Raw genomic sequence first — 20,038 nt, 5'->3', positions numbered from 1 at the left:
TGCCCTCCGGAGGCGGGCCCGGGCAGTCCCGCGGAGGCCGGCGCTGCGAGCTCCCCCCCAGCAGCGGCGGGACGGACACACCCAGCGCGCCGCGCGGGCTCGGGTGGGGTCTCCGCTCCTGCGCCCTGCGCGCCGCAGCCGCGCCCCCGCCGGCGCCCCGAACGCTATTGCGCAGCGCGCCCCGCCCAGCCAGGCATCGCGCGGGTCCTGATCGCGCCCCGCAGCCCCCGCGTCTCCCGTGACTTCCTCGGCCCGGCCGCCCGCCCCTCCGGGACCATGCTGCGCTGGCTGCGGGGCTTTGTACTGCCCACCGCGGCCTGCCAGGACGCGGAGCCGCCGACGCGCTATGAGACCCTCTTCCAGGCGCTGGACCGCAACGGGGACGGAGTGGTGGACATCGGCGAGCTGCAGGAGGGGCTCAAGAACCTGGGCATCCCCCTGGGCCAGGACGCGGAGGAGGTGAGTCGCCGCCGGGGCGCGGGGAGGGCTGTGAGCGCTGGGGACGCGGCGAGGACCGAGGAGGGCGGCGGCCCGAGGCGTTGCCAAGAGGAAGGAGGAACTGTGGCGTCCAGCGCTCGGGTGGCTTCAGAAACTCGGGCATGGGGCCACGGCCGACGACCCCGGTAACAGAAGCGGGTCTGGCTACGAAAGGCTACTGGTATTTGTCCGGATGAAATGAGTGCTGTGGACACTCTGACCTACAGGCACTGATAAATTTTTAAGACACTTTTGTTCTGAATCTACCCCAGGTTCTTTGCCTGTTTTCTGTTTTGTTTTGCCTTGCAAACATGTAATCATGTTTAGCTGCAGACTTCAGTGGGTACCAAGTTCCATAAAAAGGCGCACACATTCGATCTCTTCGAAGCTGCTTTGTTACACCAGCTATGTGTGTTGTCTACTGTTTCAAAACTGTTTGAAAACCAATCGTGTGTTCCCCCGACTTCCTGTTGAAAAGGCATGGCGACATTCCATTGTTTAAGACATTCCTGGGTTAATGCGCTAAGTACACAAATTGATCTGAAGGGTTGACCTGTGACTAATTTCATTTTCTCTGAGTCATCTTAACTGTGCCCCTGAACTTCTGCCCCTTTAGTAGGGTGGAGATATGTGGAACTTCTCCAGCCCTACTGAAGCGTAAGACGACACTGGCATTCCCTATCCAAAGAGGGAAAGTGATTAGGTTTCTATGACGGCCAACAACTGTTATATCGTTACGTTTTAACTTCTCTTTTAATGTCTTTGGTAGTTTTAGGCCTTTTCAGTTTATTGTTTCTACTAGAGCCAGATTTAGTAAGTTACAGGTTTTTTGTTTGTTTTTTTATTTGTTTTTTGAAGCTTCCCATTCTGTCCAAGGTTCAAGTATTCACTGATGATTTTATAAAACTTCTGACTATCTGTAGGTAGGTTCTCTATTTCATTCCTGATATCTCTTCTTTTCTCCCCTTCAATCTTGCCAAAGTTTTGTGTATTTTATTCATACTTTGAAAGAACCAACTTTTGGTACTTTTTGCTGATTGTCGCAGAAATGGCCCAGTTGGAGTTCCTCATCATGTCCAATCATTGGCTGGAAGCAGCCCAGGAAAGGGCCAGCCTTGCTGCAGTGCATCAGCAGATGCCGGGGCTAGAGGCTAGAGGGTGGCAGTCAACTGTGCTCCTCACAGTAGGCGCCTTTGAAGGGAGATCTCAGTAGTACAACTCCATGATCCCTGCCATATACAAAAGCTCTTCGGAGTCTTCCATGATTTTTAAGATTGCAAAGGGATTCTGAGATCAAAAAGTGAGAATTGCTTCTGTACCATCATTTTTATATAACTGCATCATGTTCTATGTTTGTATCATAGTATATGTTACCAATTCTTTATTAATCATCATTTAGTTTATTGATAGTTTAAAAACGATTAAAAGTGAAATTGCAGTGGATGTCCTTTGTATTTGTTTTCTGATTCTGGTCCAGTTACTTTCATAGGATAAATTTTGAGGAGTGGAAATTGCTGAGTCTGAAGGTAACACACATTTTAAATTGGGATACATATTGCCTTTTAGAAATCTTGGACTCTCTTTTGACTGACAATGTTTGCTTCTCCACATCCTCGCTCATTCAGGGAATCAGTCTTTATAAGCTCTCCTATTCAGCAAGTGAAATTCCTTTTCACTTCCCGTCTTAGTCCATTTAGTGTTGCTATAATAGAATACCCGAGGCTGGTAATTTATAAAGAAAAGTCATCGATTGAGCTCACAGTTCTGCAGGCTGGGAAGTTTAAGAAGGCTGGTGGCTGGCATCTGCTGGTCTCCTGGTGAGGGCTTTCCTGCTGTGTCACAATCTAGTGGAAAGTCAAAGTGGAAGTGGACATGTGGGAAGAAGCCAAATCCGAGGGGTGTCCTGGCTTTATAACAACCCAGCCTCCAGGGAACTGATTGATTCCTGAGGGAACTAATTCAGTCTCCTGAGGGAGAGAACTCACTACTGCAAGGATGGCACCAAGCCATTCATGAGGGATCTGCCTCCGTGACCCTGGCACTCCCGCTACGTCCCACCTCCCAACACTGCCACATCAGGGATCAGAGTTCAACATGAGTTTTTGTGGGGACAAACAAAACAGAGCACTTCCTCTGCCTTTTTGTTCTATTCAGACCCTCCACAGGATTGCATTATGCCTACCCATTTGGTGAGGGCAGTCTTCTTTAATTGGTTTACTGATTCAAATGCTACCCTCCTCCAAAGACACCCTCGCAGACACACCCAGAAATCATGTTTTACCAGCTATCTGGACATCCCTTAGTAAAGACAAGTTGACACATAAAATTAACCATCACACATGGGATAGAATGAGGATTACATGGTCAACCTGTATGGAAGAAAATTTCAGAGGCATGTCAGGGGTTTGTGTAATGTCAAGGATCGAAGAGATTGGCCATTTGAGCATAGAAATGATAACGATGGGGGGACTCTTCAGTGGAAGAGTATCTAAGACAGATACTCAACTTGAAGCAAAATCTCTATAAATTTTGTTTTTTTTTTTTTTTTTTTTTTTTTGAGACAGAGTCTTGCTCTGTCAGTAGGTGCTAGGCTGGAGTGCAGTGGCTAGACTGGTCTTGAACTTTTGACCTCAAGTGATCCGCCTGCCTCAACCTCCCAAAGTCCTGGGATTACAGGGGTGAGTCACTGTGCCTGGCCATATGCTATATATTTTTGATCTGATAATTGGTTTGGCTACTAAGTGACTAACAGGTAGCATCTATATCGTGGATATGCTGGACAAAAGAACATTCACCTCCTGGGCACGATGGCACAGGATGATGTGAGATTTCATCATGCTACTCAGAATGGTGTGCAATTTAAGTTGTTTCTGTAGTTTTCCATTGAATAGTTCAAACCATGAATGACCACAGGTAACTGAAACTGTGGAAAGTGAAACTATGGATAAGGGAGGACTACTGTATCGTTGAGTCAGACTCATTAGACAATCATAACTCTTGATTCACCATAAGAAATGCTGCAGAAATATGGGTTAAAAAATAAAACTATTGAAAGATAGGGTCAGGGATGTCCTTTAATTTGTAACTTCCAAAATGATCATGAAACTGTGCCCCCAAAGAGTTAAAGGAACCCATGTCTAAAGAGAAATTACTGTTTTCAGTACCCAGTAGATAATTTTTTCAGCCGTTGCCCATTCCCTCCCCACTCATAGTCCCCAGTTTCTGCTGTTCCCATCTTTATATCCATGTGCACCTCATGTTTTGCTCCCATGTGTGAGAACATGTGGTGTTTGGTTTTCTATTTCTTCATTAATTTGCTTAGGATAATGACCTTCAGCTGCATCTGTGTTGCTGCAGAGGACATGATTTTATTCTTTCTTATGGCTGTGTAGTATTCCGTGGTGAAAATATGGTACCATAATCTTATTAGACCACTGTCATATATGTGGTCTGTCATTGACTGAAATGTATACAGTGCAAGAATATATATATGTGTGTGTGTATATATATATGTGTGTGTTAATACATTAACACACACATATATATATAGTGTTAATCCATTTTGTGTATTATTAGATTTGAATTGCAAATATTTTATATAGCAGTTTTGCATCTTTTTCGCTAGTTGACGTTGCTTGTAATTTTCTTTTTTTTGTGATGTCCCCTGTTGGGTTTTAGAATCAAGTGTATACCCACATCATAAAATGGGTTGGAAAATGTTCCCACCCTTTTAATTCTCTGGAAAACTGGTGGTTTTTTTCCTTAAAGTCTGGTAGACATTACTGTTAAAACCATGTGGGCCTCTATTTTTCTTCATGGGAATGTTTTCAAAGTACACTTTAAATTTCTTTAAAATCTGAGTATGGGGCTACTCAGATTTTCTGCTGTCTTATGTCAGTTTTTAATAAGTTGGTTTTATAGGCGTTTGTGATCTCACTTTCCTGTTTTGGGTATAAAGCTGTTCGTAATATCTTTAATGTCTATAGTGTCTAGTAGTTTCCATCTTTACTTTCTGGCATTGGTTATCTGCCAGTTTCAGAAGTTTATCAATTTTATTAGCATTTTCAAAGAACCATCTTTTGGCTTTGTTAATCCTCCCAATGGTGTGTTTTCTTTCTTATTACTTTTTGCTCTTTGTTTCCTTCAACTTCTTTTTTGGCTTAATTTTTAAATAATTTCTTGAGATTGAGATAAGCCTTCATGATTGATCACTGATTTCCAGTCTTTCTTCTTTTCTGATTATGCGTTTTAAATGTTAAATATTTCTCAAAGTGTAGCTTTAGTTGCAGCTCACAGGTTTTGGATTTGTCTCTCTAAGTCTGGAGGTTGGAGATGTGACCATTAAACCATCCAGTTACAACATGGCAGAAGAGCATGATCAACAGAACAGTAGAATTTGTAAGCTTTGAGTGGGTGATTGTGGGTGTCATAATAGGCAGATAGATAGATAGATTATATTTTGGGTGGTGGTAGCAGAGGGCTTACATGTCATATCAAATTTCACAAGGTCTTCATTACTTCTCAAAAGCAATGATTTCTATTAATGGAACTGGAGAGTTTGCTATGACAGCTTTTTATATGGATCATCCTTAGTAAAAGATTATTTAATTTTTGAAATCAAAGGGAAAAATATTGTTTTAGGCTTTTTTTTCCTCTCTTTTAGAGACAGGATATTGCTCTGTCACTACTTTAGAATGCAGTGGTGCAATGTAGCTCACTGTAACTTCAAATTCCTGAGCTCAAGTGATCTTCCTACCTCAGCCTCCATGTAACAAGTACTTACAGGCATGTGCCAACACATCTGGCTAATTTAAAAAATATTTTTGTGGAGATGAGGTCTCACTGTGTTGTCCAGCGTGGTCTTAAATCCTGACCTCAAGCGATCCTCCCCAGTCAGCCTCCCAGAGTGCTGCAATATTTCAAACCCTGTGCTAGGCACATGTTTGTCTTCTATCTTGGAGTTTAGAAAGTACATGGTCGAGAGATCGAGACCATCCTGGTCAACATGGTGAAACCCTGTCTCTACTAAAAAATACAAAAAAATAACTGGGCACGGTGGCGCGTGCCTGTAATCCCAGCTGCTCAGGAGGCTGAGGCAGGAGAATTGCCTGAACCAGGTTGCGGTGAGCTGAGATCACGCCATTGTACTCCAGCCTGGGTAAAAAGAGCGAAACTCCGTCTCAACAAAAAAAGAAAAAAGTACATGTCTAGAAGTTTAGGGTGTGGTTACATTAGCCTTAAAAATGTCATGTTTTATAAAAATCAATGTATCATTTTTCTGATTGAAAATTTAACACAAGACCCGAAATCTTTTTGCAGCAGTAAAACTACTTTTATTATAGATCTTTGCCATAATGAATAATGATATATCTGGCCCAAAATAGGTACTGTAGTTTTTTAGGAAAACAGCCAATCTGCTTGAAGTATGTGTAGAAATAATTTAGTGTATCAGCCCATATTGGCAATAACTTCTCTGTAATGTTTTTTGTTTTTTATAGAAAATTTTTACCACTGGAGATGTCAACAAAGATGGGAAGCTGGATTTTGAAGAATTTATGAAGTACCTTAAAGACCACGAGAAGAAAATGAAATTGGCATTTAAGAGTTTGGACAAAAATAATGATGGTGTGTCTTTCTTTTGTATTTATCACCAGCTATGAAGAAGCATTTCTCATGCTTCCAACAGTCTAAAAGGATGCTTATCTAATCTCTGGTTTTAGATGATGATTATTATTTGTGTTAATACTTATTTTTCTTAGTAATATGATTTTTATGTAGAGTTCATATTATTTAGTGAAGAAAACTTATAGATAGCTTTTCTTTTTCATTACTTTGAAATGTAATGAATTGCATTGCTGAATTAAAAATTGTGGGCAGGACCTGCTGTAAATTTTAACTGTGGAACATTATGCTGATTTGACTTAAACCTATAGGTTAAACATAATTATTACATTTTCTTGCCCTCTAGTTAAGAGAGATTTGTTTTTATTTGTAGACAGGAATGATAATTATATATTCTCGAATTTAAAAAAATCTTTCAGATTATCTTGCATTTGATAGTATTTTTGAAAGAATTAATTAGAGAAGATACTCTCTGATCCTGGAAATTAGGAAAAAAATAGCATTTAAACATTTAAGTATGTGCCTTCTAGTTGTGATTATGACTTCTCTATTTTGATTAATAGATTGGAGTTTGTCTTAATCTTTTCAGTTGCTATAACATAATACCACACGCTAGGTAATTTATGAAGAAATGAAATTTATTTCTTATAGTTCTGGAGGCTGGGAAGTTCAAAGTTGAAGGGCTGAATCTGGTGAGGGCCTCTTAGTGTGTCAGTGTGCTACCTCAGATCTCTCTTCCTCTTCTTATAAAGCCGCTAGTCCCATCATGGGGGCCCTACTCCGAAGACCTTATCTAATTCTAATTAGAAATAGAGTCTTGAAGCCCTAATCACTAGAGGCAACCTTTAACAGGAAGAGAGAATTTATAAAATTGCAATGCAGCCCCAAACTCCTCCCTACTTGTAAAGAGTCAGGGTCATTTCATTTACAGACTTATTATTAATGAAACAGGTTAAACAAATAGATTGAGAGGAAATGTGGTTCATATCTGAGGTCAGCAAACTTTTTTGTCCAGAAGTCCAGATAATAAATATTTTAGCTTTGTGGGTCATGTGGTCTCAGTTGTAGCTACTTATCTCTGCCGTGGTACCTCAAAAGCAGCCATGGACAATATGTAAATGAATGGATATGGCTGATTTCCAATATAACTGTATTTACAAAAATAGTTAATAGACTATATGTGGCTTGAGGGTTATAGTTTCTCATCACCTGATTTACACTGAAAATTGAAGTTAAATTCAAAGCAATTTCCCTCAAACAAACTAAACTTTTTAAATGGTTTTGATGATTGTTCAAGTCCATGACTCTCAGCCAGGAAGACCTGAGTTTGCGTTGGAAAGTAGTACTGTTGGAACATTTGTCACCCCCAATAAGTCTTAACAATATATGCCCCCAAGTCTAGCCTTAGTCCAGTCTTCTAGCAAAATTCAGCTTTCCTTCTTCCCTGTAAACTTTCATTCCAACATGGACCCTCTGCAGTTCAGTTGCAGATCAGATTGCCTGTGTGCTGTTATGGCAGGCAGTAGCTGAGAGATGTAGCTACCTTAAGATCAATTGCCAGATAATCAGAGGTCGATCATCCCAGTATATAAGTTGTGTACACATCAACTGTTCATTTCATAAAATTCTAAATGAACCAGAGGAAATAATTAAAGAATAATTTTAATGGTATATTTATAGCAAATCTATACAATGTTCCCTTAATTTACCATGTTTGTTTATTTTAAAACAATGTGGCATTAGAGGTTTATGTTTTTATTTTTCAGACTTCCTTAATGTAAAACATTTACAGTTGATCCTCATTCTTTGGGGATTCTGTGTTTGCAAATTTGCTTACTCACCACAATTTATCCCAAAAGTAACCCCAAAATATATATTCACAGTACTTTCCCAGGCATTCATGGACATGCACAGAGCAGTGAAAAACTTGAGTTGCTCAGCATGCATATTCTTAGCTAGTAGAATAAGGCAATATTCTGCCTTCTTGTTTCAGCTCTCATACTATTAACTAATAACTATCCCTTTCAAGGTCTATTTTGTGCCAGTTTTTGCATTTTTGTTTTTTTGTTGGTAATTTGCTTTTTAAAATGTTCCCCAAATGTAGTGCTGAAGTGCTGACTAGTGTTCCTAAGTGCAAGAAAGCCATGGCATGCCTTCTGGAGAAAATAGATGCATTAGATAAGCTTTGCCCCAAATTCAGTGTTAGTGAATCAACAACATACTTTAAATGAGGTGTCTTCAAACAGAAACAGATAGAAGAAAAGGTTATGTATTGATCAACTGATGAAAGTGTTGTGATCAGAAGCTCACAGGAACCTAACCCTGTATGTCCTGTAGGAACAATGGTTTGGTGTTTGCTAATTCAGTGTTTGCTATGAATATAGAACTTTATAGAACATGATTACTGTGAATAATGAGAATTGACCATATCTCTTTAAGAGTGCAGTTCTAAAGGAGAATATTCAGAATGATATTTGCATGATTTCATTGCTAACAGATGCTGGCTCTCACTGTCCTTACATGATCAAGATTCTCATGCTGCTCCTTCCTTCTCTTCAGGAGGATTCTCTCAGAATCCTGTCTTCTCTCCAAGGTCCTTTCTCCAAGAAAGTCTGTCCTTTCACCACTGACAGTAATTTTTGTCTTGTTCTTTTTCTGGAGAAGTCTGCTGCTCATGCTGCTTCAGCACCAGACCCTCTCTTACTTTGTTTTGTTTTATTCTGTTTCATGTACAGTAATCTTAGGATTCTCATGAGCCTGTGAGCTGCTGGAAGAAAATACAGCAGCTTATAAATAAAATACTTACATTTATTGCTTCCATTTTATTTTCTCTTTTCTCTTTCTTCCTCTGTTCCGATTGTTCTCCTCTGTCTACAAACATGCTCTAATTTCCCTAACACTAAAATTTTCTGTCTTTTATTGTTCTTTTTTCCTTGCTCCCTGTATTTTTACTGCCAGATTGTTAAAAGAATAGTCTATTTCCTCATTTTCTACTTCTCTTTAACTCCATCATATAATATGATGTTTGGCATAGTAAAATGTCTAGTAATTTATTAAAAATGTAGAATTAGGTCCTTTTAAAATGAGTAGATCCTAGTTTAATTGAATTTATCTCAGAGTTAGAATATCTTGATTTGGATCTTAGTTCTGCTACTTCTTAATTACATTACTTGGTAAGGCCACTTGAGAAGTTGGTCTCTTTGGAGGAATATTATTTATCTATAGGGCTGTTATAATTACTGAATTTTTAAAAATGTGTGTTTATTTATTTAATGCATTTGTTAAATTTTGAGTATTGATGTTGGGATAGGCATTTAAGCAAATCTATAACTCACCTAAGTGCATAATTTTGCCCTAATCAGTGTAAAGCTTTCTATTAAATGAGAGATTTGCAATTCATTATTTCTGTGGTTCTTGTCAGTTCTGAGTTTTATTTTTTGCCCTTTTTATTTCTTTAAAGGAAAAATCGAGGCTTCAGAAATTGTCCAGTCTCTCCAGACACTGGGTCTAACTATTTCTGAAAAACAGGCAGAGTTGATTCTTCAAAGGTAAGCTCTTCATCTTGGTCAACAATTGACTTTTTGCTTTAATATCCTGCATTAGAAGTCTGTGTTTTCTAAGCGTAGCTTTAAAATACCTCACTAGTCTTCATTGTGTGTATCTAAGATCTTTCTTTTTCCCTCTTGTTCATTTTGTTTGTGTATATTTATCTAAAGTGTAGGAATGGGAAGTGTAACCTCAGTCTGGACTCTTTCTTGTGAGGCCTCAAGGGATAGTGGAATGGCAGAAAGTAAGGTTTTAACTCCTTAGATAAGGAGCTAAAGCATTTTGGTGTTACTTTTTTTCATTTGATTTCTAATGTGACGTTAAAATTCACTGATTCAAACTGAGAAGCCTAGCAGATTCATCACATTATTTAACCTACATGTGACTGGAAAAGCAGGAAATCACTAAGCTCTCCTGGCTAACAAAGAAATACCTATTTTACTTTCAGAAAAGAGAGATCCAGATTTTAACCTTATTGTCCGGGGACAATAAAAGTTGAAAAGCCAGACTTTTCGAGCCTTAATGTTTTATTTCACAGGACAGAGCAGTGATCTCTGCAGCCCAGGTGCTCTCAAATACTCTGTTGCTACAAACGCAGGGCAGGGACTGATTTTTTTATGATAACATAAAATGGAAAAGGACAATTGCATTGTATTAATATTGTTGCAAATGTTTTTAGTCCTCCCGTTGTCTAAAACAAATTTCTAAATGACTTTGTTATTTATCTTGTTTTGTATCTGTACTGGTAGCATTTTCATCCCTTCTCTCTCCTCATAATTCTTTGATAGACAGCTGCTCAATAGGAAGGCTCAAAGTCTCAAGGCTGAGCACATAATGACTTTTGTTAGCACTGGATGAGAAGTGCTTTCCTGAGGAAAGGGAACCTAAAACATGAAGAGAAGATAAACAGAATTTGGACAGTGAGAGATATAGAGCATATATAATATGGTGCTTCTAAAGTCAACATTCTTCTAGGAAAGTGAGGGTTTTTCCCTGGCTGTTAGGCCAGAAATCATATTATTATATTTTTTATGACAGCTTTAAGAATAATGCAAATTCTAAGCCCAAGCTTCAGAAGTAGACTAAGAAGTATTAGCTTAGCTGCCATGACAAAATACCATAGGCTGGATGCATTAAACAACAGAAATTTATTTTCTCACATGTCTGGGAGCTAGAAGTTTAAGATAAGAGTGCCAGCATGGTTGGGTTGTGGTGAGGTCTCTCTTTCTGGCTTGCAGATGGATGCTTTCTCACTGTGTTGTCAGATGGCAGAGAGAAAGAGACCTTTCTCTTGCTTCCTCTTATAAGAACACAGTTCTGTTGGATTAGGGTTTCATTCTTATGACTTCATTTAACTTTAAGTACCTGCTAAAGATGCTATTATCTCCAGATATAATCACATGAGAGGTTAGGGCCTCAACATTTGGATTCTGGAGGGATATAGTTCAGTCCATAGCAAAGGGTAATGAAGAGGGTCGGATATTTAAAAGTAGCTACGTAATTTTTAATGTAAGTATTTTATGAGAACTTTAAAAAAAATTTTTTTTTTTTTTGAAATTTAGTTAGAAATCATAATAGAATCGCTTTTTGGCCTTTTGGCTAAGATCAAGTGTAGAAATCATAGATCCCTGGAAAATTCTCAAATTTTTGTAAATTAAATAGGACATCTATATATAACTTTTGGGTAAAAGAAGAAATCAGAGGAGAAGTCAGAAAATATGGCAGTGAATACTTATATTAGAAATGAGAGAGATCTAAATAAACAACATAGCATTCATCTTAAGAAACTAAGAAAGGAAGAATAGATGAAACCCCAAATAAACACAGTATAAGAAATAACAATGATTAGAGCTAAAATGAATGAAATAAATCAGAAAAACAATAAAGAAAATGGGTGAAACTAAGGCTGTTTTTTTTTTAAGAAGATCAATAATAAAATAAATAAAGCTATAACCAGAATAATTATGAAAAAGAGAGGGAAGATAAAAATTACCAATATCTGGAATGTGAAGGGAGGAACAATAAAGATTTAATGGATATTAAAAAGATAATAGGAGAATATTATAAACAGTGCTATATCAATAGATACAATGAACTTAGTTGAAATGAAAAAAATATTTTAAAAGACACAAAACCAAAGCTCACTCAAGAAGAGATGGATAACTTGAATGGCCCTATATCTGTTAAGAAAATTTAATGGGTAACTGAAATATTTTTCTTTTCTTTTTTTTTTTTTTTGGAAGAAAGAAAGAAAAAGAATAAAGAGAAAGAAAAAGGAAGAGAAAGAGAGAGAGAGAATGGGAGTATTGCTTTCTTGCCCAGGCTAGCATGCAGTTTAGTAATGGGTATTGAAAACCTCTTTTATACCAATAATTATACTTAATGATGTAGACAAGAAGGAATAAGGGAAGAAAATAACAAACAAGCAGCCAACCAATATTTCATTTAAACCTATGAAATGCTATGCGATTACTGAGGAGTGATTTACTTCCAATTATGTAGTCACTTTTGGAATAGGTATGAGGTGGTAATGTATGTTTTGTGTATTTAAAGTGGAGAGTTCTATAAATGTTTATTAAGTTTACTTGTTCCGGGTCTGAGTTCAAGTCCTGGATGTCCGTGTTAATTTTCTGTCTCGTTGATCTATAGAATCATTAACTCTTCTTGTTACATTGATCCTTTTGCCATTATGTAATGTCCTTCTTTGCCTCTTTTGATCTTTGTTGCTTTAAAGTCTATTTTATCAGAGGTGAGAATTGCATCTCCTGCTTTTTATTTATTTGTTTATTTTTACTCTCTGTTTGGTTGGTAAATCTTCCTCCTTCTCTTTGTTTTGAGTCTTTGTGTATCGTTGCATGTGAGATGGGTCTGGATGCAGCATACCGATGGGTTTTGGCTTTTTATCCAATTTGAATATATATGAGTTTAATACTGCCATTTGATGCTAGCTGGCTGTTTTGTCCATTAGTTGATGTAAATTTTTCATTGTATTGATACTCTTTGCTTTTTGATATATTTTTGGAAAGGCTGATATTGGTTGTTCTTTTATATGTATAGTGCTTCTTTCAGAAGCTCTTGTAAAGCAGGCCTGGTGGTGGTGAAGTCTCTAAGTACTTGCTTGTTCGCAAAAGATTTAATTTTTCCTTCGCTCGTAAAGCTTAGTTTGGCTGGATATGAAATTCTGGGTTGCAAGTTCTTTAAGGATGTTAAATATTTGTCCCCACTCTTTTCTGGCTTGTAGGGTTTCTGCTGAGAGATCTGCTGTAAGTCTGATAGGTTTCCCTTTGTGGGTAACCTGACCTTTCTCTCTGGCTGCCCTTAGTATTTTCTCCTTCATTTCAACCCTAATAAATCTGGCGATTATGTGCCTTGAGGTTGGTCTTCTTGAAGAATATCTTTGTGGTGTTCTCTGTATTACCTGGAGTTGAATATTACCCTGCCTTGCTAGGTTGGGAAAGTTTTCCTGAATGATATCCTGAAGAGTATTTTCCAACTTGGATTCATTCTCTTCATCACATTCAGGTACACCTATCAAATGTAAATTAGGTCTTTTCACATAGTCCCATATTTCCTGGAGACTTTGCTCATTCCTTTTTATCCTTTTTTCTCCAATCTTGTCTTCTTGTTTCATTTCACTAAGCTGGTCCTCGACATCTGATATCCTTTCTTCTGCTTGATCAATTCGACTGTTTAAACTTGTGCATACTTCGCAAAGTTCTCGTGTTGTGTTTTTCAGCTCCATCAATTCACTTATATTCCTCTATAAATTGTCCATTCTCGTTAGCATTTCGTCAAACCTTTTTTCAGGGTTCTTAGTTTCTTTGCATTGGGTTAGAACAAGTTCTTTTAATTCACAGAAGTTTCTTATCACCCACCTTTTGAAACCTGCTTCTGATAATGGAACACACTCGTTCTCCATTAAGCCTTGTTCCGTTGCTGGTGAGGAACTGCGATCCCCTGTAGAGAGAGAGACATTCTGATTTTGAGTATTCTCTGCCTTTTTAGGCTGGTTTCTTCCCTTCATTATATATTTATCCCTCTGTCGTCTTTGTAATTACCGACTTTCTAACTAGGTCTCTGGGTGGATGTCCAACTTGTTGATTCCCAGCGCCAAAATCTGAGCAATCCACTGTGCCGGCCGAAACAGCGGTGTTAAGATTGATGGTGCTTTTCTGCCCGGGAATCTCCGTACTCTGCATCAAGAACTGCCGCGCTGAGGCACCAGCAAAACCGCCGCACCGGCCACAAGAGTCGCCCTGGTGACCCGTGGGGCTCCTCTGCTGGGAATCTCTTGGTCCGTGAGCAACAAAAATTCATCTGAAAGTGTGGCGTCCTCTCGTTCTCTGCGTTTTCACTGGGAGCTATGAGCCCGAGCTGCTAGTGATCAGCCATCTTGGATCTCTCTCTCTTTTTTAAAAAATTTTGAGACAGAGTCTCACTCTGTTGCTCAGGCTGGAGTGTAATGGTGTGATCTTGGCTCACTGCAGCCTCTGCCTCCCAAGTTCAAGCAATTCTCCCTCCTCAGCCTCCTGAGTAGTTGGGACTATAGGCATGCACCACCATGCCTGGCTTATTTTTTTAAATTTTTAGTAGAGACAGGATTTCACCATATTGGCCAGGCTCATCTCAAACTCCTGACATCAGGTGATCCGCCCACCTCAGCCTCCCAGAGTGCTAGGATTACAGGAATGAACCACCATGCCACGCCAGCAGCTTTATTGAGATGTAATTCACATACCATAAATTCACTTTTCTAAAGTGTACAATTCAGTGATTTAAAACATTTATTTATTTTTAAATTTATAGAATTATATGTATCATGTACAACATGATGTTTTAAAGTATATATACATTGTGGAATGACTAAGTCTAGCTAATTAATGTTTTAAAGTATATATACATTGTGGAATGACTAAATCTAGCTAATTTACCTGATACATCTCATAGTTATGATTTCTGTGGTGAGAACACTTTACATCTATTCTCTTAGTATTTTTTAAGAATGTATTTTTATTAATTGTGGTCATCATGTTGTACAGTGGAGCTCTTGAACTTATTCCTCCTGTTGAGCTGAAAATTTGTGTCCTTTGACCAATATCTCCCCAAACCATACCCCATCACCAAACTATTCTGCTCTCTGATTCTATGAGATCAACTTTTTTAGATTCCACGCATGAGTGAGATCATGCAGTATTTGTCTTTACCTGGCTTATTTCATTCATGTTGTTGCAAATAACAGGATTTCCTTCTTTTTTATGGCTAGTTTTCTATTGTGTATGTATAGCACATTTTCTCTATTCGTGCATTGGTGGACACTTAGGTTGATTCCATATCTTGGCTATTGTGAATAGTGCTATAATGAACATGGGAATGCACAAGCCTCTTTGACATAGTGATTTCATTTTATATATGTATATATATGTGTATACACCACACACACACACACACACACACACACACACACACATATCCAGTGGTGAGATTGCAGGATCATATGGTAGTTCTATATTTAATTTTTTAAGGAACTCCATACTGCTTTCAATAATGGCTGTATTAATTTACATCCTCACCAACAAGGTGCAAAGTTTCCCTTTTCTCTACATACTTGCCAACACTTTTATCTTTTGTCTCTTTGATAATAGTCATTCTAAGTGTGGTATGAGGCGATATCTCATTGTGGTTTTTATTTGCATTTCTGTGGCAATTAGTGATACTGAGCATTTTTTTAATGAACTTTTTTTTCATGTCTTTGAAAAATGTGTATTCAGATTTTTTGCTCATTTTTACTTAGGTTATTTGTTTTCTTGCTATTGAGTTGTTTGAGTTCCTTAGTTTGGATATGAACCCTTTATCAGATGTATAGTTTGCAGATACTACCCTCCATCCTGTAGGTGTCTCTTCACTCTATTGATTGTTTCCTTGGCTGTGCAGGATATTTGCAGTTTGATGTAGTCTTACCTGTATGTTATTGCGTTTGTTGCCGGTGCTTTTGGTGTCATATCAAAAAAACCATTGCCAAGTCTGATGGTATGGAGCTTTCCTCCTATGTTTTCTCCTAGTAGTTTCATAGTTTGGGGTCTACATTTACTTCTTTAATCCATTTTGAATTTGTGTCTGCATACTGTCTAAGATCAGGGCCTAATTTCATTCTTCTGCATTTGGATATCTAGTTTTCCCAACACCATTTATTGAAAAGACTGTTTCCTATTGTGTATTCTTGGTAACTTTGTCAAAAATCAGTTGCTTGTAAGCGTGTGGATTTATTTCTGGGCTGTCTTCTTCTCTGTTGGTCTGTATGTCTGTTTTTACGCCAGTCAAAGCGGTGCCCTCAGGGCAGATACACCAAGCATAATTCCAGTTTACTATGAGGTGTTTGGTTAGTAAAAGTTTTTCAGCACTTAAAGGTCTAACTTCCCCACAGGGGGAAATTTTTATGCCAGCTCTTTTTTTTTCAATCTTTATCTTAAGCCCAAACCTCGTCAACCATACTCTTTATGCTACTTTAGCTTTGTAGTATATTTTGAAGTTAGGTAGTGTGATGCCTCCAGTTTTATTCTTTTTGCTCAAGGTTGCTTTAGCTATTCAGAATCTTTTGTGTTTCCACGTGAATTTTAGGATTGTTTTTCTATTTCTGTGAAGCATATCATTGGTATTTTGAATAGCAGTTGTATTGAATCTGTAGTTTGCTTTGGATAGTATGGTCATTTTAACAATATTAATTCTTCCAATCCAGGAACGCAGGATATCTTTTTATTTATTTGTTTCTTCAGTTTCTTTCATCAGTGTTTTACTGATTTTCTTGTAGAAGTCTTTCATTTCTTTGGTTAAATTTATTCCTAAGTATTTAATTTTTTTGTAGCTACTATAAATGGAATTGTCTTCTTGATTTCTTTTCAGATAGTTCACTATTAGTGTATAGAAACACTACCGATTTTTCTTTTTTTCATTTCTTTTTTTTTTTGTTAGATCATGTCTCATTATGTTTTCCAGGCCTTGAACACCTGGGCTCAGGTGATCCTCCTGCCTCAGTGACTGAGTGACTGAGACTGCAGGCATAATATTTTGCTGTTGTTGGCATTTAATTGTTGATAAGCATCTTATGATCTTATGTATTCATGTCATATCATTTGTAATGTCTCCCGTTTCATTTCTGATTTTGTCTTCTCTCTTCTTAGGCTAGCCAAAGGTTTGTCAATTTTATTTAACTTTCCAAAATCCAACTCTCAGTTTTATTGCTTTCTTCTATTTTTGTCTTTATTTTATTTACTTTTGTTCTGATTTTTATTATTTTCTTCCTTCTATTATACTAACTTTGGGCACAGTTTGTGCTTGTCTTTGTAATTCCTTTAGGTGTAATGTTAGATTGTTTATTTGAGGGTTTTTGTTTTTATGTAGGTATTTACTGCCATAAACTTTGCTCTTAAAACTGCTTTTGCTGTGTTCCATGGGTTTCGATATGCTGTGTTTCCATTTTTTTCATCTCAGGAAATTTCTGAATTTCCCTTTCAGTTTCTTCATTGACCCACTGATGATTCAGGAGCATGTTGTTTAATTTCCATGTATTTGTGAATTTGCTGAAGTACCTCTGATACTGATTTCTAGTTTTATATTATTGTGTCAGAAAAGATACTTGATATGATTTCACTCCTCTTAAATTTGTTAAGACTTGTTTTGTGGCCTAACATATGATCTCCCCTGGTGTGTGTTCCATGTGCAGTTGAGAAGAATGTGTAGTCTCTTGCTGTTAGGTGAAATGTTTTATGTCTGATTGGTTCATTTGGTCTAGAGTACAGTTTAAGTCTGATGTTTCTTATTATTTTCTGTTTAGATTATTTGTCCAATGCTTAAGGTAGGGTGTTGAAGTCTCCTACTATTACCGTATGGCAGTCTATCTCTCTTTTCAGACCTATTAATGTTTGGTTTTTATATTTAGGTGCTCTGATGTTGGGCTCATATATATTTATAAAAAACAATAGCTGCATAATTTATTAAGTGATGTGCAATATAAAATATATAAATTATGACACTGAAAATTCAAAATGAGGGAACTGGAGTAAAAGTACTTTCATATAACTTATTGTTATATCCTCTTTTTTTTGTTTGTTTGTTTGTTTTGAGATGGAGTTTCGCTCTTGTTACCCAGGCTGGAGTGCAATGGTGCAATCTCGGCTCACCACAACCTCCGCCTCCTGGGTTCAGGCAATTCTCCTGCCTCAGCCTCCTGAGTAGCCGGGATTACAGGCGTGCACCACCATGCCCAGCTAATTTTTTGTATTTTTAGTAGAGACGGGGTTTCACCATGTTGACCAGGATGGTCTCGATCTCTTGACCTCGTGATCCACCCCCTCAGCCTCCCAAAGTGCTGGGATTACATGTTATATCCTCTTATTGAATTGACTAGGATCTTTGTTTCTGTTTTACAATTTCTGACTTAAAGTCTATTTTATATGGCATTAAGTATAGTTACTCCTGCTTTCTTTTGGTTTCTGTTTGCATGGAATATCTTTTTCCATTCTTTCACCATCAGTCTGTGTGTATTTTTACAGATGAAACGAGTCTGCTGGGGGCAGCATATAGTTGAATCTTGTTTTCTTAATCCACTGAGACACTATGTCTTTTGATTAGATTATTTAATCCACTTATTTTCAAGGTAATTATTGATAGGCAATGATGTAATACTGCCATTTTGTTAATTGTTTCATGGTTCTTTTGTAGATCCTTTATTATTTTCTTCCTCTCTTGCTGTCTTCTTTTGTGTGTGTGTTTGTGTGTATATGTGGTTAAGTGATTTTCTCTAGTGGTATGTTTTGATTTCTTGCTTTTTATTTTCTGTGTACCTACTACTGGTTTTTGGTTTATGGTTACCAAGAGGCTACCAAAAAAATCTTAAGAGTTAAAATATTTTATTTAAACTTGATAACTTAATTTTGATTGCTAAACCCCCCCAACACAAAAGTCTACACTTTTACTTAATCCCCTGACATTTTGAATCTTTGATGCCACAGTTTACATATTTTATATTGTATATCTCTTAACAAATTATTGTAGCTATTATTACTTTTAATAATTTTGTCTTTTATCTTTCCCACTAAAGATATAAGAGATTTGCCTACCATAATCACAGTATTAGAATATTTTGAATTTACCTATGTACTTTCTTTTATCAGTCAGTTTTATGCTTTCGTGTTATGCATTAGGATCTTTTTCTTTCAGCTTGAGGAGCTCCTTTTACATTTCTTGTAAAATAGGTGTGGTCATGATTATCTCCCTCAGCTATTGTTTATCTGAGGAAGTATCTCTCCTTCATTTCTGAAGGACACTTTTCTGGGTACATTACTCTTGGTTGGTAGTTTTCTCTTTTAACAGTTTGAATATATCATCTCTTTCTCTCCTGACTTGTCTGCTAACCATATTGAGACTCTCTTCTGTGTTATTTGCTTCTTTTTCTTGCTGTTTTCAGGATCCTGTCATTGTCTTTGAGTTTGATTGTAATATGTCTTGGGGTAGTCTTGTTTGGATTGAATCAGATTAGAGACTTTTGACTTTCTTGTATTTGGATATTTACATCTTTCTCCAGGTTTGGAAAATTTTCCGTTACTGTTTCTTTAAGTAAGCTTTTTACCCCCTTTATCTTTCTTTTCTTATTCTTTAACTCCTGTGACTCAAAACTTTGCTTGTTTGATGCTGTTCCATGAATCTTGTAAGCTTTCTTCATTCATTTTCAGTCTTTATTCTCCTCTGTGTATTTTCAGAAAACCTGTATTTGAGTTCGCAGTTTCTTTCTTTTTCTTAATCACTCCTATAGTTGATGCTCCCACATTATATTTTTTTTGCTCATTGTATTTTGCAGCCCCTTGGTTTCTGTTTGATTTTTTTCTTTTATTATTTCAGTCTTTCTATTACCTTTTTCATTGTGGTCACTGGTTATTTTTCTAATTTCATTGAATTGTTTCTTTGTATTTTCTTGAAGTTTGCTGAGCTTTCTTAAAACAGTTATTTTGAAATCTTTGTCAGTTCATCTCTGTTTCTTTAGGGATGGTCGTTAGTGATGTCATGTGTTACTGATTGTTATTGATGCTTGTGGCCATGTGTTTATGTTTGTGCATTTGAAGAAGTAGGTACTTATTTCAGTCTTTGCAGACTGGCTTTGTCTGAGAATGCCCTTCATAAAGAATGTCTAGAGATTCTTTACTATTTAATTAAATATCTTTAATATTTTGAAGAACTTCCAAACTGTTTCTAAAGTGACGGTGCCATTTTATAATCCCAGCAGCAATGAATCCCAGTTTCTCCACAGCCATATCAATACTCATTACTGTCTGTCTTTTGATTTTTTGATTTTTATTTTTTTCAGACAGGGTCTTGCTCTGTCATCCCATCTGGAGTGCAATGG

The 20,038-nt window shown here is 37.4% G+C and overlaps 1 protein-coding gene across 1 annotated transcript in view; it reads left to right on the top strand.

Annotated features, from left to right (window-relative positions):
- The first annotated feature begins 276 nt into the window (after nucleotides 1-276).
- The window catches only part of SLC25A24 (solute carrier family 25 member 24), a 46,852-nt gene continuing 27,090 nt past the window's right edge, over nucleotides 277-20,038 (top strand). Inside the window, exons 1-3 of the mRNA XM_064371075.1 lie at nucleotides 277-459; nucleotides 5,976-6,102; nucleotides 9,560-9,647. Of these exons, the coding sequence (XP_064227145.1) occupies nucleotides 277-459; nucleotides 5,976-6,102; nucleotides 9,560-9,647 (398 nt within the window). The remainder of the gene's footprint in view (nucleotides 460-5,975; nucleotides 6,103-9,559; nucleotides 9,648-20,038) is intronic.

This window comes from Aotus nancymaae, unplaced genomic scaffold, assembly GCF_030222135.1.
Source record: "Aotus nancymaae isolate 86718 unplaced genomic scaffold, 86718_ANA_hifiasm-v0.15.2.pri h1tg000117l, whole genome shotgun sequence".
NCBI classification, from domain to species: domain Eukaryota; kingdom Metazoa; phylum Chordata; class Mammalia; order Primates; family Aotidae; genus Aotus; species Aotus nancymaae.
Note: the sequence above shows the minus strand (reverse complement) of the source record. Positions and strands in the feature narration are given on the sequence as shown.